General features: G+C 43.8%; 1 protein-coding gene across 1 annotated transcript; it reads right to left on the reverse strand.

Moving 5' to 3' along the window:
• Positions 1-10,946: 10,946 nt before the first annotated feature.
• On the reverse strand, positions 10,947-19,074 carry PIF1 (PIF1 5'-to-3' DNA helicase). Its single transcript, XM_075037581.1, has 12 exons — positions 18,589-19,074; positions 18,409-18,514; positions 18,187-18,312; positions 17,937-18,090; positions 17,266-17,380; positions 17,086-17,192; positions 16,528-16,667; positions 15,732-15,838; positions 14,831-14,918; positions 14,087-14,232; positions 12,907-13,098; positions 10,947-12,558 (listed from the first exon to the last, which is right to left on the reverse strand). Exons 1-12 carry the CDS (start codon positions 19,072-19,074, stop codon positions 12,508-12,510), a joined length of 1,818 nt encoding a protein of 605 aa, XP_074893682.1. The 3' UTR covers positions 10,947-12,507.
• Positions 19,075-19,099: the final 25 nt, after the last annotated feature.

Consider the following 19,099-nt stretch of genomic DNA (forward strand, 5'->3'; position numbering starts at 1 on the left):
CACACTTGGAGGCTAATTTTCAGTAGTGCTGAGCACTCACAATGCCAGCTGAAGCCAGGTGGAATGGTAGGAGATCAGCACATCAGAAGATCAGGCTCTTTGATTTAAAGACTATCCTGAGGCAGAGAAAGCCTACCAGTGGGATGAAAGAATGGAAGACAATGACTGTCAGTAAGAGTCAAGCATTCTGGGAAAACAAGTTGAAGCCACCAAATAATCTCCTCCATGTCCCACTGCTCAGAAGGGCATAAAACTCAGCACTCTAAGAATCCAGGGGTGAGAAATATTTGTGGAGAGGAAAAAAGTGGTAAGTGGTGCAGTAGGATTTCAGAGCCGGGTTTTTAGGGTTACTGCTGAACAGATGCTTGATGGGAGTACCTAAGGGAAGGCTGTTATGTTCTCCAACTGGTAGAACCCATGTCTGCAAAAGAATGGCATAGGAGTCCTACTCCTGCAGAAGATAAAGCACAAGCAGATACCCACATACACAGCCCTGTAACTTGACTGTCCAGCTGTTCAGCAATTTCCAAATCTCCATAAATATCATAAATAATATTTTACTGTGAAATATATTCTCTCTAGTACCTATAAATATGACAGCTTATTGCAGAGTCTTGATTCAAGAGTATTTCTCTGCCCTCACTTAGTAATTGCCTCACCCACTAACAGCTACAGGTCTATCAAGATGATCCTAGTGATATTCATTATGCAGCATATACAGTATTAAAATACTAAATGCTTACTAGATACTAAAAACATATCACCCTCTACTCTTTCCCCTTACCCACCAAAAAGGAAATGTGAACAAAGCTTGGTATTTTGGGTAAACATGAAGGAGGAATTGAATACATGTATATTAAACACCAGCAAAAAATTACAAGCCCTTTCAGTTTGTAAATTAGCATATTCCCAGTTGTGTCAAACTGCAGGCTCAGGACTGGATCAACAATCTCCATGAACATATGAAATGAAGCCGCATATTTCAGACTATTTTGTCAGACTGGAGAGATTCAATGCTTAGCCTCCTTTTTTAACTTTTGCTTTACCCTTCCTCATCCTCAAGAGCATATAACAGCAGGCATTGCCCTCAGCTGTATCCTGCTGCTGCTTCTCTATTGTGATCATTTTTTTCTGCTTCTGGAAATGCAAAGATAGTCTGAATGAACTGGACCATAACCAGTATGCAGCATTAACAAAGTGCCCCATTCTATTGGATGCAGAACATAAAACTGGGAGAGACAACTAGTTTGTAGCTCTTCCAATTTTTTTGAGACAAGAGTGTCTCCAGCTTTCCTATCACTTAGTAAGAAAAGTTGAAATGTACACATCTGGAAAGTGGGATCCTCCCAGAACCTGTGAGAATCACTGGACATCCACACAAAATTCTTCCCTTTTTTTTGCAGTATGACCCACATTGTAAACCTTTCAAGCGGTAAACTCCCAATGCTTCACTGATTGTAGCTGCCTTCTGAATGCAGGCAGTGTATTGTTGAGGGAGAAAAAGCACAAGTTGATACAGCCTCAAACCCCTTTAGATAAGTAGAAGCTTTCATCTGGCTAGAGAAATAGATGGAGGCAACGTATTTAACCTGGGAAAACAACTTCAAGGTAAGCTTCCTCATGGAGACTGGACATAGAGAAAAACAAGGAGATTCCAAAAGGTAAATAGGATATTCAGAACAGGAGGCTTAGGGGAAAGCAAGTGAAAAAGGCATGCCATTTTCAAGATCTTGAGGAAAGATAACCTTTAATGGCTCCCTAGTCACCAAATCCCAAATACTGTGATAAGTAAGTTGCTAGCGTGCTAAAGCTCCAATTAAATAGTTTATCTCATTACACCAATGTCTAGTCAAGTCTCATACACTGCAGTAGAACATTTTGAAAGAACAACATTTTTGGTTCCTTGTAGAGAGGAGATGGATATAAATGGATGTAATTGCTTTGCTGTGTTATGCATTAATGCTGGTTATCAGTTGTTACCAAAACTGAGCAATTTGTGAATGTTATTTTACACTACCCCTGCTGCAGCACGTAGATGCCTTGAGTTTTGCCTATATTTATGCAATTAAGCTGCATTTAAGTTTCCACTGCCAGGGGTGATTTCTGCGGTAATGTGTTGTGAGCTTTTCTCCAGTACAAGCTTTCAATAATACAGATCCTGATAAAGTTTTAGTGTAAACACACTGCTGAACCTTGAGGATGAAATGCACATGATCTGAGTACTGAAAACAAAGTCAGGGTGGATATCTATGTCTTTTCCTCTTTTCTGCGGCTGGCTGAGCAAGCTTTCCTGAGCAGGAAGTGATCTTGTTATGAATTTAACCAACATTGTATTCAGTGGGCCCTAAGTTCCACATGTCTTTCCGTATTTTCAGTTTTCAAACAGCTGTTAGTGATAACTGCAAGAGAAAACTATATTCTGATAGTCTAATTCTATATAGAGAGAGATTCTCACATGCTTTCACATAAATTTGAATGAAATAGACTATAGACCCTACATGTCTTGAATATTCCTTGTGATAAATTGAAAGAAAAGGAATAACTAGAAAATGTCTAAACACTGGTTATGTCTGCTCCCAGTTGCAGTTCATACAAGTCTGATCTACCTTGCCCAGTAGCTAGGGCCCCAAGTGAAACTCAAGAGAAGGCCAACCAATTTCAAGAGAATGCATATGTCTTTCTAAACACTAGTCACATTAAATAACTCAAAAAAAGGGTTTTAACTGATGCATTTGAAAACTAAATGTGATAAGAAAATTATGTTCTTCAGCTGGTGTGCAGGGAAAATATCTGATAAACTAAAGATGAGTAAATTTAAGATGGATCAGGTAAAAAGGTCTTCCAACTGTAGTTAAAGAAACTGGACACAAAATATTTGCAGAGCTTCGCCCCACCTCCCACCTACCTCCCCAAGGGCAGTAACTAAACCTGTTGTAGCTGTGTCAATGTGTGTGTTCCAAGGATACTGTAATCTCATCTTTCAGGGAAGAAGGTTACAGCTTGCAAAAAAAAAAAAAAAAAAAATCAACAAGGAACCTACCCTCTTCCCTGAACAAGTATCCCTTCTCTCCAAGTGACTTAGATGGGCATATTCATAGAAGAGTAGTCCTTCATTCTCTGAATAAGCAGATTATAAAACAGTAGGCATTGCTAAGGGCAAGAAATCAAACTTGATGGTCTGATGCAATATGGCAATTGCTACAGCACTACTAGTAGTTCATTTCCATACAAAGTCCTTCAAATAGCTAGATGAGAATTCCACTCTTCCTCAGATATCTCTGTCAGCAGAATTTGCATTGCATGCAATATTTATTACATCCTTCAGGAATTCCACGTGACTTGTCTCACACTGGCATCTGTACAGGTCCAGGCCCATGTCATATTCCCTGAGAGGTTATGAAGGAACCCCTTGGCAAAGGAGCTCCGACAGGCAGTCAAGGGTCTAAGTATTAAAATGATTAGTTGGGATTGCACTGAGACTGTGAGATATTATGAGTCAGCTCTATAAAAATACCTGTTCAAGGCAAAAATTAAGACACAGCAGACATTCCATATTAAGGAACAGTCTGGCACACTGGTAGCTAATTGACTGTTAGTATATTTGTAGAATGGGGCATAAGGAAACAATTAAGCCTCCATACTGCTTATTAACTGTGGAACTGATTTTTGAAAATCTTATTTGATAGAAAATAACAGCAACTTCCAGACTACTATCAAAATTTACAAAGCTGAAGTAGGCAATGCAGTTTTCTTCTGACAGTATATCGCTTACATAGCATTTAAGATCAAAATGTGCACTCTCCCCCATTTATTGTCAATTATCTTCTCTTTCATGAAACTGCATGTTTTAGAGACAGAAAACAATCCTATACTTTTAAAGAAGTGAATAGAACAGTAGCTGTTTACTTCGGAGTGTTCAATAACTTCAGATCAACTTCTCTTCCCTCCAAAAGAAGAACTGGGTTTTAAAGTCCATTCCCTGAGCAGCATTTTCTATCAAAATGCTTGTTAGGTAGTGTTTTTTCCCCTCAGTTGTGGGAAAACATGCAAAACAAATATTGAAAAAAAAATATAGCTTGCTTTTCACTCTAGAAAGCATACTGATTTGGGGTTTTAGCACAACTAAATTCTCCTTGAAATATGGAGATGTTTATTTTGGAATTCCAATCAGAAACAAGGAAATCCCAGCCAAACCCTAGAGAAAGGAAAAAAAGCAGATATAAAGCAGTTATCTCCCCTGTCCGCATGCTAAGCAAAGAATTCACCCTTGATTTCCAGCAAATATTTCAGCAAGAGCAGGATGAGGTCTTTATGAACTTAGATGTAAAGATGAAATATGTTCCATTGCCTGTACTCTGGAAGTAAAATGAAAGGGCTCCATACTTGTAAAAGTAAACTAGATCCTTCTGAAGAAAAGGGAGCATTGCAGAACCTAAACTAATTTCTTTTGCAATATCCTCTACTCCATTTAGGCTCCATACTAATCATTACCTCTCCCTTTTTGGTAAGTTTTATTAAGTTGTTTGTGTCTTTTTCTACTTGTTTGGGCTGAAATCTATTAATACATAACCAGCCTGCAAACATATCATTATCGTATCATGTATTCTATATAACTACATGTAGTACCTATCTTTTGTCACCTCTTAAATGTCCTGGAAATACCTCCCCCCTCTTACAAACAGTCCATTGTAACAAAACATGCTTCATGAGTACCAAAAAAGATATACTGAAGCACACTGGCAAGTTTTCTTCTGTTCCAAAAAGTTGTCTACACTGTAATCTGGACAGCATATGCAATGTATCCAGCCCCAGCCCCGACTTTTTCTGGGAGTACCTTATCATCACCTCATTGGACTGGTACGCATCTAACAAGGGTTATAGTTATTTGGCTGCCTTCAGCACTAGCTCCACCATAACGCTTCCTAATGGCTCCTGAACAGACTGAGTGTCCATCTGGTGCCCCAAGGGTGAACTGACAAACTCATTCTGCAGCAAAGAACACAGCCAGCAGCTCCTTTTTAATTTGAGCTTATCTCCCTTCTGTGCCCTTCAAAGCACTGCAAGCTCTACTGACCTGGCTTTGCCTCAGTGCTGCTCCTAGCCCTCCTTCCTAGGCATCATTACCTCTATTGTTATACTTCTAGCCATTCCACAGTAAGACTGAAGGTGCTAAAGGATGGTACTGGTGACTTCCCCCGCTCTTTCAGGTACTTTTTGACCATACTAAATCTCTTAACTATCACGAAGGCCCATAGGCATATCGAATCTGGAAACATACTTGGTAACTATCTAAATCTACTTCACCTGCATGCCTTGAGCTGGACATATTACTTATGATTCAGTTTCTCTGGTTCTAGACATGTCACATGCTCTCTTCATCTTCAGTTTTTGACATAGCTTTCACCTTAGCTTGATATTCTGCTCCCAGCACCCTGCTTGGAGTTGTTACAACTTGGTACAGTGCTGAATTTTTTCTTCACTGAGGCCTCCTTCTACTGCAGGAAAAGCAATATCAAATGCAGTCTTCATACTTGAGGTTCCCTCTAGCCCTAGTTCCTGTTGACAGTGAGATGCCTCTTGAGTCACACTAATGGCCAGAAATGTTTTTGTTTGGGTTTTTTTTTGTTTGGTTGGGGGTGGGTTGCCTTTTTTTTTTTTAAAGAACAGCTCCTGAAACCCATGGCAAATGTTGTCAAGGGGCTGATACTTCTTTTTTATGTTAGCATCCTGATCCCAAAACTTAGCACTGTAAGATGATCGATACCTCACAGAAGTATTGGATGAGCATTATACTTACGACTTTTTGCCTGATGTTTCTGATGTGCTATATTTTATGGAGGCCCTTGATGACACTCCTAGGACAAGTGTCTGATTATCATTTGTTTTGACAATATTTCTATTAAAATAGATAGGTCCTTAGAAACAATATTTTTGACCTTGTACTTCTTTGAGATCTGAGAGTGCACAAGACTACACAGCAATCTGTCAAAAGTAATATTCTGTCTCTAACATGAATTTGAAATTGTTTGTACACTGAGTAATTTTTATCCTTTATTTTTAAAACAAAGGAATATATATTTGCCCAAAAGTTTAGCCAACAGCAATAATTATGGCTAATGAATTATCTGATGTGTTTTATTTTGAGTGTGGATTCTATGTTAAAATAGCCACAGCTTGCTACTATCACAAGTAAAACGGTTAAGGTTATTGTAAGGTCTCTTTCATCTGGAGAGAAGACATATAAAAACCAAACTATTTTAAAACTTCCTTCTTTATTATTAAATTCATTCTGGTAACATCCCTCCGCTTAATGCATTATGCATTGAAAGTCTGGCAATTAAATACTAGCTCATTGCTCAAGATTCAAGATCTATTTTAAAAATTTATTTTGTATTGCAAAGCATCGGTTGACAGTACCTGGTGTTATTATGGTCAAATATTTTATTACAAGGTGTCCGACTAATCTAACACAAACATGAAGGTAGCTTACCTGGAATGGTTTCACAGAAAACTTAATGATCAAGATGATCATCACATATGACTTGCAAGATAAATTACAAATGTAAAAAAAGTTATTTTTTAAACCAAGTTATTCTTATATTAATCCACAGAAGTGTTCTTCATATTTGATTTATTATATTCAGTAAGTCTGTCCAGCCTTCAGCTGGAGATATTAAAAAGATACATGTTGCCTTGCTTTTGTGAATTATTAGCTACTGGAATAATCTTAAGAAGCTTTACTTATATTTTTACTTTAATGTCTAGCATCATCTGCAAAATACATTATATCCTCTCTAAGCTGATATTTGATGATAGGGAATCACAGATCTTTCAATAAGCAAAGCAAGATCCAAAAATCTTTGAAGATCTGGACTCACTCCCAACCCTCAACTGAAAGTCTGGGCAAATCCCCCTATAATTCTCAGGGTGTTGTTAATAATTAAAAAAAAAACAAAACGTACCTACAGAAAGCTGATACAGCCTAGTGAGTTGGGAAGAGTAGATGGAAGGTGTGATTCATTTACGTATTCACCTACCTGTTCATAAAAACCACATATGTTAAGAAATGAGAGAAAAAACCCTGAAATGTCAAACTTCATATGATAAAAAAAATAATAAAATCTTAATCAAATTTCTGTCAGAGGCATCTTTATCATAGCTCTACCTTCTTGAAAAAAGATTGTAATAAACAGTTTCGTAAAAACATGTGTTACGGTTACATTTGGAACATTTTGGGCTTAACTCAGTTGCCCGCACATAGGCACATAGCACCATTTAAGATGCTCTTGGTGCCTACCTAGCCTCTAGCTGCAACCCCAGAAGGCCTTTCATAGGTTCTGTGTCACATCTGACAGCCCCCTGTATCAACACCATAACAGATTTAAAACAAAAAAGCAAACAAACAACAAAAAACTACCACAACACAAAACAGTTCAGTATTAAATAACTGTAAGTGAAGATTACTCTTAGACATGTTACCAGCTTATTTTGCTTGTATAACCAGATTTCATAACTTATATACTAGTCAGTAGCTTAGCTAAAAAAATCCATCCAACATCCTTATACTCTGTAATAGAAGCAAACATAAAATAATAATACAGGAAATAATGAGATAAAGATTTTACACATCTAGATGCAATGTCTAGTAATTCAGGTCTTTTCTCATGCTAATAGAACTGCTTAGATTTAGCAGCAAAAGACAATTGCATGTCAAAAAGTGGCATAATACAAACTGAGAAACTTTCAATATCTGTGAGAAAAATTACATTATTAGCATTCATAGCATAGCCTATAATGTACCGTAATTCCATTACTTAAGAGTAGCATTTGTTTGATCTATTCGGAGCAATTCTGGATACGAAGATCTAATTCACAGACACAATCTTATTACAGCATCTGAGACCAATAGGACTATTGCTGCCTTTCCTGTGCACCACAGGACTTCTGGGTACAGACGGTAAGGACACATTCATGTTTAATTACTATGAAAATGTCACCTAAAGAATGAGAAGGGAGTTAAATCACTGTACAAAGATTTAAACTGGAAGCTGGTAAGGTTTTAATAACACTCTGCATGTGAATTATGCTTCCAATAACACATAAATGTATTATGAAGCTTTAGCTGGTATAAAGCAGTTTCTTATGGCTTAATGTATTTGAAAAGAGAATGGCTGTACTTTGTGGTAACAGAAATACCAATTATGAATCAAACTCATAGTTTAATTCACTTAATTATAGCTGCAGTTAAGGCAAAAGCCACGTTTAAATACTTTTTCTTCAGTTTGTGAAAGTGGAGAGACAATATTCATTTCCTTGTATTTATTGGAGTACAGTAATGAAACCCCAGCCATTTGCTGCACTGCCATGTGCCCTCTTGGCATGCCTCTCATTTTAGCTGGACTCCAGCCACACTGCAGGCCACCTCCTACCTCTGCCTCTTGCCATCCACCAACATGGAAATGGCGGTTCCTCTGTCACTGGCCATTTCCCTTTTCATCTGCCACAGTGCCTCCAGCCTTACCTCTGTATCCCAGGATATCCAACCACGCAAGCGTTACGAGCATCTGCAGGAGAGGGCAGAGAGGCAATTTTGAAGGAAGCTAATACACTTGATACTTGGTGTATCAGGTGCCTGTGCCCAGGTGTTGGCGAGAATCTCTGTGAGGAGAGGTGAGGGCTGCCTCATGCCTGACACGGCTGGTTCCAACCGGTTCCAGCCAGTTCCACAGCAGCCCCACTGCCGGGCACGGCTGAGCCCATCATCGGCACTGGTGCAGCCTCTGTGGTAACAGATTGAAGAAGGGGAAAACTGCACAGCTGCCAGGAGTGAGGAAAAAAAGTGTGAAAAATGAGCCCTGCGGGCACCCAGGTCAGAGAGGGAGGAAGACCTCCGGGTGCCCGAGCAGAGACTCCCCTGCAGCCCCTGGAAAGACCATGGTGGAACAGATTTTTTCCTGAAGGACTGCAGCTTGTGGAAAAGATCCACGCTGGGGCAGGGGAGAAGCGTGAGCTAAGTTGCTTAAGCTGAGAATAGCACATGTACTTGCTCTGTGACAAGCCAAGTGACTTGCCCCTGAAAAAATCCAACCCATTAAGACCACCTTGCCTCAGCAGGTGAAAGAAACAACATCGCCAGACATTTTGAAGAGGGCTTGTAGTAGCCTCAGGTGAAAAGTTCCTTGCTCTTCAGATTCTTCTTCATTTTACTTACTAATAAAGACAGGACGAGTAGCTCTGTTTTTCCAGTACAATCACTGCAATAAAAAAATTAAGGAAAAAAAATCCTGTGTTGGTGTACTGAGATCTAGCTACAGACTAATTAATATCCCTCTGCAAAAAAAAATTAACATGTTAAGGAGTATTTGGAAGAAAGGATTTTTATTGTATTACAAGATTTTTACCTCATATATATGGAACCATGATTCTGTTAAAAAAAGGCCTTATCACAATCCTGACTGCAGGGGAGCCATGACAGAGCTTGACAGCTCAGATTTGTCCTAACTGCTCCTTTTAGGATTTAAGTAGCAGTCTTCAGCCTCAGCCCCCATCCCTACATCTGCTTTAGCTGGAAGTGAGCAAGAACATCTAAAAGTTACAGATGGACCCCTTTTGGCCTCAGTACAGCTGCCAACCCTTCAAAAGCCGCTACTATTCCATTCCCACTGCTCCACCTCTAAGAAGGTAAACACAATATTTCATGTACATTTAATACTAACATGCAATATTTATTATCCTTTCCAGCTTTAAGTTCTGTTTAGCATTTTATCTCAAACCTCAAATTGGCACCAAAAAAACCCCATACAACTGGAAAGATTTCAGTCCTTAAACCCATGAAAGCTGCAGTTAAATGAGTTGCTTTACAAGGTCACAATTAAAAGCTTATTTGCATTGTACATAATCAACTGTCTTACACTCTAAATTATCTTGTCATTACAGTGGTACAGGAAATTTTTAAGAGATGTTAAAGGATTTGAACCTGCATTATCTCATTACTTTTATGCAATCTGTCAATAAATCAATGTATTGTGTATGACTGGAAGTGCCTGGCATATTCTTCTTAACTGTCTACTGCAATGGTAAAACTCACTTTAACATCCCTGAGCTTTTCAGACCCCACATCTCAACCTCCGATGCAACACAAAGACCTCATACTGCAGCGTCCCATCTCTAAAAATCCACGAGAGTGCAAACTGGCCCCAGCCCAGCCCATTGGCCAAGCACACAGGCTTTTAGGTTACCCATCAGGCTTCCCTGCCTGCACAGCCAGCCTTGCCCCTGACAATTAGGGCACTCGCCGCCTCTGACCACCTGCACAAAGGGCATGATGGGAAGATGGACACAATGTCAGCAGATGGTCTGTAGAACAAGGGGAACAAAAGCAAAAACTCAACCCGCAACAAACATGGAGGATGCAGGTTGAGGCCCAGCTGGAACAACGCAGGAAGCATGAGTGGCACAGCACAGAGGCTCAGCCAGGGCACCCACCGCAGAATGGCAGCATGAGGAGAAGACAAGAGTGCTGCAAGATGGGGATGCACAGCAGGGTAGGGCTGACGTGCAGCTGAGGGAACAAGAGGTAGCCAAGGAAAGCCTGGGGCCAGCCTGGCACACCTGCACTCCAAGTATGCTGTCATAGGAGGAAAGGGCTGAACCTGAGCACCCTCATGCTCAGAGTCACACCAGCTGGGTACTGCCACCCAGTCAGCTGGGGGACACAGCCTGCAGGCTGGGTGGGGGCACCTGCAGCAGCTCCCCTGTGGATGCAGGGCTACATTGGAGTCAGGCCCTCACCCAGGTCTTGGTGGAGGCTCTGGGAGCCGCAGGCTGAGGAATCACACCTCAATGCTTATCTGCCCCAGCAGTGATACTTTAGAATGCCAGCACCCTCCTTCCCAAGGGTGTGGGCATGGGAAGGTCATTTCTCAGTTCCTCCCCAAGGTGGGCAAACAGCTTAAGTCCAGCTCAAAGAAGTGGAAAGTGTTGTTTAAAGAAAAAAAAAATTCACACACACACACACAGAGTCTGAAAGACCAGAGGTAGTGCCAGGAGCAACCTGCAGTGTGAGGGGAAGGGTCTTGCCTTTCACAGACTCCAGCTCCATCTTCAGGTACTTCCATCTACCCCCCACCAGACTTCTTTGAAGAAACAATGTGCTGATACATTAAGAACCCTTTCTTAGAATAAACACCTCAATAATTCTCACACTTCTGTCTTCTACTATTGCTTCCTCCAAAACTCTACCCCTCAAGCCCAGAAAAAACAAACCCCCACTTAAAAAATACATTTTGAAATCCTACCAAAATCTGTTTTCTGTTTTGTTAACTGCTGGCTAGTCAACATCCTTCCCTGGCTTTAAGGAGAGCAGCTGTCAAGTGGCCTTGAACTTGCTCAAGCTGCAGAGGCTTTGTTACAGAGACACTCCCCTGCAAGAGACCAGTTCCAGCTGGATGTTGATATTTCACATTATTCACACATGTTAAATATTTAAAAATATACAAGTTACTTAAGCTTTAAGCAATGTGCTAAAATACAAAGACCAAAGCTTCTCCTTTTATTAAGACTTCAAAAAGACAGTATATTAGTTCTGCTCATCTCTGCTTTTGCTGAAACAGGTGAAGTTACAGCTCACTTCACATGTCTTTGGCCATTATTCCCTATTGAACATTCAACCTCCACCTTATTAGTCAGATGCCTTGTTTCCAGCAGAAACTCCCTCCCATTTGAGCAAGCCTCATGTGTTTGAACAAGAGGGGCTCCCACCAGCACCCATCTCCTCTCACTCCCTTCTTGCCCAAGCTATGGGTATAAGCTGTAGGACTTAAGTGCTGGCAGCTCCTATTTTTAAACAGTACCAGCTCAGCTCAGAAGGTTAAAAAAATAAAAATCATACCTTATTGTATGCAACAGACTAATAAAAAGGCTATGTATCAGCGTAACAGGCAATGTATAACTCTTACAGTTCTGCTTGTGGAGGAAGTTATGCAAAGCCTCCTGGTGTTAAGCATCTGGAAGGCAAGAACACCCCAGCGTGCTATAAAGTGATAGCCCAGCTCCTGGCAGCTCCTTGCTTGCAGAAGAATCAAGCATGTATTCCAGATACTTAGCACTGCTTTCCCATATGTCAGCAGCTCTTGTGAACAGGTCCAATCCATCCAGGCAAAGAGGATACACACATTCCATCTCTCAGCTGTGGCATACTTGAAGAAAGGTACTCAAGTTTCAGCCTACATATGTGGAGAATAAAATACAACCAGGCAGACAGGATAGAACTGCAGCGAGGTCCCTCAGGCACGTCCTTGTTCAGTCATTTAGTTTGCTGGAGTTGCATCTGTGACACAGAAGTACTCAAGGCTGTGGGCCCAGAAAGGAGCTACAGAAGCCTTCCAAATTTCAGAGGCATGATACATTCATTTGACTTTATGTTATCAAATATACTCAATAGCAAGATCTCTGCAACTCAGCAGTCTGTGCTGATGGCTCCCAGAGGCCAGAAGAGCATTCTCAGCTTCATTTCCAGTTCTCCTTCTCATCAGCACCTGAATGGGTGTGTAGTGAATCCTTGGGGGGTCCGGGGGGTGAGGAAAAAAAACACAAAACAAAACAAAAGAAGAGATTTCTTCTGTGCCCACTTCCCCTTCAGTCCTTACTGCAAGAGGAGGATCAAAGAATCCCAGCCCATATTTTCACCCACAGGGCCAGCTAGTGCTATACAATCCAACACTACAGTAGGTATTTTGCCACCAAGAGATGTCCCACCATATTCCCTCTCTGCAGTTTCAACTTTCCTGCCACTACAAATTTTAATTTGAATGATTTTGCTTAGGAAGAAAAAGTAGAATCTCAGCACAAACATCTCTCATCCTGGTTGCACAAGGTAGGCTTTGCTAGCGCGGGATTTTTCTTTACCTGGGTTAGAAGTTGATGATGCCTCAGCTGTCTATAGAACTGCAACACAGAAGGATCAGCTCTCACAACTTTCGGATCAAAATCCAGAACACGGAGACCTGCAAGGCTACGGGCTCGGGAAAGAGCTACATAAGCCTGCCCACTTTCAAAGACACGAGACAGGGAGATTTCCACACAATCTAAAGACATGCCCTATCAAAGACACAGAGAAGTTTGTTACAGAACAAACAAACAAAAAAGAACAATGTGCTGTATCAACACTAACCTGTCCTGTGAGTCTGTCAAAGGTACCATCCTTGGTGCATGGGCTTGATAAAACAGTCTCTTGTTTGACTATGTAACTGATTAAAAGACGGGAATCAGTAGAAAGAAAAGGACAGTTTTCCACTGTCAGGAAATTGCTAGCAGACAGTAGGGTCCACTAACTCCACTAAGCCTCTTGTTGTGTGAAACTCCACAAATCCCATATAATCAACACAGCAGGGAAAGAAATCCTGCTGTTTTCACTCCTAGTAATTAACTGGAGCAGCCACCAGTCTCAAGCAGTCCTCAGGCAGACCATCTGAGACAGAGTTTGGGTTAGACCCAGCCAGCCCTGTCTGCACTAAGAGACATCCCAGGAGGCAGCAGAATTGACAATGTGGCCTGGTTTAAGCAGTGGCATGGGAACAAACTCACAGGTCTAATATCAAGACAAGTATTTATCAAAATGTATGACGTCTTCTGGAAAGGTAGGAACTGCATTAGTTACACTGAAAAAACCCAACACATGCCACCAAAGGGGAAGTCCAGCCCAAAGAGCACAGCTGTGACTCCCACAGCTTCCTCAGGTACACTGCAAACCTCAACATCACTAATGCTGATGACTGTCAGGGAAACACTACCCTGATCAGTCCACAGCAGTAAATAAGGCTGCTTTATAGTCCAACACCAACTATGCAGATGGCAGCACCCTTATGAAAACTCCAGCAGATTGCTAGCCCATCCTTGACCCTATAGGCAAGCATCACAAGCAGAAGAGGTCCTGCCTTCTCTGCAGCTAGACACACATATTCTAGAGGTCCCCCACAACAAGGGTCTTTCAGTTTTCCCTCCTGTTTTACCAGCAATGCAAGCTCACCCAGGAAATAAGGCTTATGATGGTGTAAAAGTCTATAGACAGCTGTATAAGCACACCCACCTGACTCTTGTGAATGGAAATGGCCCATGCCAATTTTAAAGGCAACTGTTGACGACTCAGATGAACTCCTGATGGTCCTTTGAAGACCCATTTCTCCATTTTGATGACCTGTGTGGCCCCACAGAGAAACCTCACCTTAGGCAGCCCTGTAGGAATGGGAACAGAAGATAAACAGGGATGTATTACTGACACTCAACAGCCTGGAAGCCAACAGCCTAAAAGCCTTTTTTATTTTTCCCTCCTTCCCCATGTCAGTCTTTCACAAATTTTAGGGCTGCATTAAAAAAAGAAAATCCCACACCAAAAAAAAAACAACCAACCACGCAACCCTAAGCCCACACAAGTAAATAGGATGTTCTGAAATTATTTTTGGGATCTACTTAAACAGAAGAATTTAAGTCACATAATTTATCAGTTGAGATACAGAGAAAAATTCACATTGCAGGTAGAAAAACAAACCAAAAACCCACCAAGACTGGCTTCAACAGAACAGACAGGAAATGCAAGTGAGCATACACATCTAGAGAATAAAGAAAAGCAAACACAAGAGGCCCTACAGATAGCTACAGCAGATGCAGCCCATGAGAGCCACAAGCCTCTCACTGCACAGGAGACCTCCTCCCTGCTTTCCCTCAAATTATTCTTACCAAGCAGTAAACAAAATTAACAAGTCATCAGCCATCAACGATAAATTGTTTTGGTTTTTTCCTCGTCCTTCAACAAAAGATCAAAAAGCTTTCTTACCCTTCTGTTCACTTTCAAATCCTACAACAACTCCTCGTGCCCCATTCACCAGCCCTTGAGACACATCCAGATTCTTAGCTAGCATCACCTACAGAGAAGAAGAAAAATCCCTTAGCACACTGGCTTTACAGCCTGTTCAGCCACCTGCAGCTAAGGTTCTAGCCTGGAAGCACAAGCACAGCAGGCTGATATGGCCACAGCCACATTATCCTATTGCAGGATAGAGCGCCGTCTCCAATTTGATTGAAATTATTTCACAGCCTTTCCTTCCTAGGATTCCCAACTACGTTGTTCTGCAGCACTGAACATTTGATTTGAGCTGCTTCTGTTCACAGCTGTGAGCTCAGATCCAGGGAACAGACTCCCCTTCCCCAAACACCAACAAACCTAGACATATGTAGATTCTGGGAACATGTAAGGAACAACTTCTTAAGGCAAACAATGCTGCTGCTAAGCGCAATCCTGCATCCTTGCCACTCTGACAGCCCTAGCTCACAGCAGGGTGCCCAGTCCTGCAAATTTGGCAAGCTATGCCACACCCTTACAGGTCAGGAGGGCTGCTGTACCTGGAGCTGAGACTGCAGGAAAGGACTGCCTGTGCTCTCTACGACCCAGAAGTTTCTAAACCTGATTGGAAATATGTGTCAAAGTCATAGGAGTCACCACTGTCCACGACACACGGACCTGCACTCAAATCAAACTAATTCTCTGTCTGGATAAGATTCCAAGCAGAAAGGATATAAAGATTGGGATAGAGTCTTCTGTTCACCTGGCATAGCCACTCTATACAGAATCTGCATTCTATACATTAATCTACTCTATGCATTTATCTGCTATTCCTTTATTTTTCTTATGCCATTTGATCCGCTGGTCTTTCACAAATGTATGTACACACACTCACCTGAGCTCCAAGCTTTAGCTCAACTCTACCACCCACAGGACACTGAGCATCAATTAACTTCACTAGCATTGGGTCACTGTCCAAAGCCTCAAAAGTGTGCACTTCTCCTATTAAGGAAAGAAGGATGTCACAAATTGCAACCATTGAATATATTCCACGCAGCATTGCAGGAGGCTCAGCATTTATTTCTAACAGCAATTCCTCTTTTAATATCCATTCTGCTCTGCTGATAGGACATCTTCCCACAAACCTTGTCACCTCTAAGAGCAGAAAGCTCACTATTGCCTCTCTTCCCAGCATAACTCCCAGAGCATAAGAAGGCTCAGGAATCAAACGCCAGCAGTAAATAAGAACTGGGCAGTCACCATTTTGAGCATATGACCAGTTTCACTTGCTGTCAATACCAGATCTCCAAGGAGGACTAAGAAAGAATCCTAGGACCAGACAGGGAGACAGAAATGAAATAGCCCTTAATTCAAATTGTGGTTGGATAGAGCACGGCCTTTCTGAGATGCTACAGAAAGGAAAAAGCAGGGGTATGGAGGCAATAAATGACCCACCCTACCTCACAACAAGCAATGAGCTCACTGTCTATTACACACCAAGAAGTAACGGTGTAGATTTTTATGCAAAAAGCTGTGAAGGTTTAACCCAGGCAGCTCAACTCCAACACGCACAGCTTGGACTGGTGCTGCTGTGCATGACAGAACACCAGTTCCTCCTGACAGCTCAGTATCCCCATTGCATCCACTCAGAGCTCAGCCCCAAAGCCAGCAGCTTCCTCCAAGGAGTTCACCTGATAGCTGTTGCAAGCATCTCTCATTAGTTATTTCTACATCATCTTTATGGGTGCAGAGCCGCGTAGCCAGGATCCCATCACGCTCAGACCTGTTAGCAGCGGTCTGCATCAGCAGTCTGGTAACCTCCTCTGTGCACCTGGTAACAAAGAAAAGGGGATTATTTTTTAAAGTGATCAGGAACAGGTCTTGAGCAGCAGTAACCTCCTCACAGCCGGATCAGGCTGTGCAAGCCCCATGCCTCTAGAGAAAAGGACAGAGAAAGTTAACTACACAAAGTTGGAGAGCAGCGCAATTGTGTGCCCCAGCCCTGCCCTAGCCACTGCCAACTCCAGATCCATTGCATTCCTTAGCAGAAATTGCAAAGAGGGACCCTAGAAAGGGTCATTCCTTACCAGAACAGCATACATGAAACGTGCTTACATTAACTAAAGCATTTATAGCTATTATCCCCAGCCATGCATTCCTGATAGAGCACAAAGAAGTGACAAACTGCTCCTTCCTCTGCTCTGTCAGTAGGGAGAAGGGACTACAAAGACAGCCAAGTTTCTCCTTACCTGCCTAAACGAACTGCACTCAGGAGTGAGACAAAGGTCTTGTCGGTCTGTCTCCGCACTTCAGTCAGCTCCATGTTTATGTGGATGCATTTCCTCCAGCTTTTTGCCTGGCAAATCATTATCTTGTCAAGAAAGAGGCAGACTTGAAGTACAAGAATGAGTTTAGGGACAGTTTTGTACCTGGAAGCAGAACTTGGTTTCTTCATTAGCCTTGCAGACTGGGGGTAGCTGCAAGAAGTCCCCGCAGATGATTAGCTGAATTCCTCCAAAAGGCTCATCCCGTTTTCTGACTGCCCTGAAAGGGAGGGAATAGAGGAGAAGTTCTGAATGCCCTCCAGGCCCTGGTCATAGTCAGGTCTCAAGTTAACTTCTTAGTCTGTGAGTATATTCAAACTTATAACACCTGCAGTAAAAGATGATTATTCTCAGCTGTATCAGAAGAGCTCAAATAATTAAGCAATGCTATTGCAAGACATAAAATTTGCTTTGGTTATGCACCCCAGATGTCATTACCAGTCTCAGTTCTTTGTTAGCTGTTATGCTGCAAGAGAGAATGCTGGATACAGCATAAACAGACAGCTGTATTCTGTATTCTGGACTCAGCTCTGCAGAAAACACTTGGCTCCAGAGTTGGAAACAGCAGCCAGAACAGCCACAGCTGGGGAGTGGGGACACGATCAAAACCTATCTCAAGATAAAGGTCTGCCCACATGCTGGCTATGATTTCATGCTTCCTTCCAGTGCTATGCCAGTGGCTGCCTGGTATCCATTCACATAACCAGAGCAAGGAAACAGCCTGGAAATTTAAGGAAGTTAATTTCTGTTAGTTGTTTGACCTGATGATCGCTCACCTTGCTACTGCCTCCAGCTTGTCAAAGAACTTGCCATCCACCATTGAGATCTCATCGATAATTAAGTGCTGGCAGGCCAGCCAGTGCTGGCGCACCCCAGGCCGCTCTGCCAGCTGAATACACTGTTCCAGCGGTGCCTTCCCAGAGCCGATCCCTGGCAGGGGAGAGGAAAGCAGAGCTTTGGGAAGCTCCTGACTCTTTGGGACAGAAGCGAGAGCTCCCACGCTCTCGCTGTCGGGCAGACCGCTACCTGCGAAGGCGTGGAGAGTGGTGCCGCCGATGTGGCAAGCTGCCACTCCGGTGCTGGCTGTAGCATAGGTGCTCTTCGGAGGGAGGGAGCCCACAATCTTCTTCAGCAGGAACGACTTCCCGGTCCCTTGGCGGGGTGAGGAGGGAGAAGCGTATCAAGGGCGAAGGATCGGGAGAAGCAGGAGGTCAGCTTCACCCGGTGGCAGCCGCCCGGCCCCCTCACCTGCACAGCCGGTGAAGAAGACGCTCTTCCCGCTCCGCACGGCGCCCAGCACCGCCTCCTGCTCCGCCGAGAGCCTCGCCGGGGGCCGCCTCTCCGCGCGGGGCACCTGCGGGACGGGCAGCGGCGCGCTGTGAGAGCGGGGCGGGCAACCGGGGCCGTCCCCCTCGCCTCGGGACTCACCTCCGCCGGGCGCTCCCCCCGCGCCTCGCCGCCGCGGAGGCGGCCGGGGGCGCGCAGCAGGTCTCGCTCCTGCAGCGGGCTGATGGCGGCGAAGGCCGGCGGGGGCCGGCTCAGCAGGCGGGGGACGCGCGGCGCGCCCCGCGGCCCGGCGGCGACCTTGAGCCGCAGGAGGCGGAGGAAGCGGCGCAGCGCGTCCGGGGGGCAGTCGGAGAGCAGGACCTGGGCGCCGCCCGGCCCCACCCGCACCGCCGCCCGCCCGTCGCCCGCGAACCGCGTGAAGACTCGCACGGCGTCACCGGCCAGCGCGAAGCTCAGCGCCGCCGCCGCCGCCGCCCCGCCGCTGCCCACCACCCGCAGCACCGGCTGCCGCAGCTCATTGCGGCCCAGCAGCACTAGCGCGCCCCGCATCACGCGGCGCCGCGGGGCCTGTCCCCCCGGCAGCGGCTGCTCCACGGCCACCGTGCAGCGCAGCTCCGCGTCCTCCATCCTGCCGCCGCGGGTCCGCCGGCCG

The sequence above is a fragment of the Buteo buteo genome, chromosome 10 (assembly GCF_964188355.1).
Source record: "Buteo buteo chromosome 10, bButBut1.hap1.1, whole genome shotgun sequence".
NCBI lineage: Eukaryota > Metazoa > Chordata > Aves > Accipitriformes > Accipitridae > Buteo > Buteo buteo.

Bases quoted from the DNA above. Each gene is read 5' to 3' on its own strand.
- PIF1 (XM_075037581.1), bottom strand. From the start codon at position 19,074: ATGGAGGACGCGGAGCTGCGCTGCACGGTGGCCGTGGAGCAGCCGCTG. The intron at 17,381-17,936 runs GTGAGCGATCAT...CCTCCCTTTCAG, and splicing joins AAGCTGGAGGCAGTAGCAAG to GGCAGTCAGAAAACGGGATG. The intron at 13,099-14,086 runs GTGGGTGTGCTT...TGTCTTTGATAG, and splicing joins TTTCCATTCACAAGAGTCAG to GGCATGTCTTTAGATTGTGT.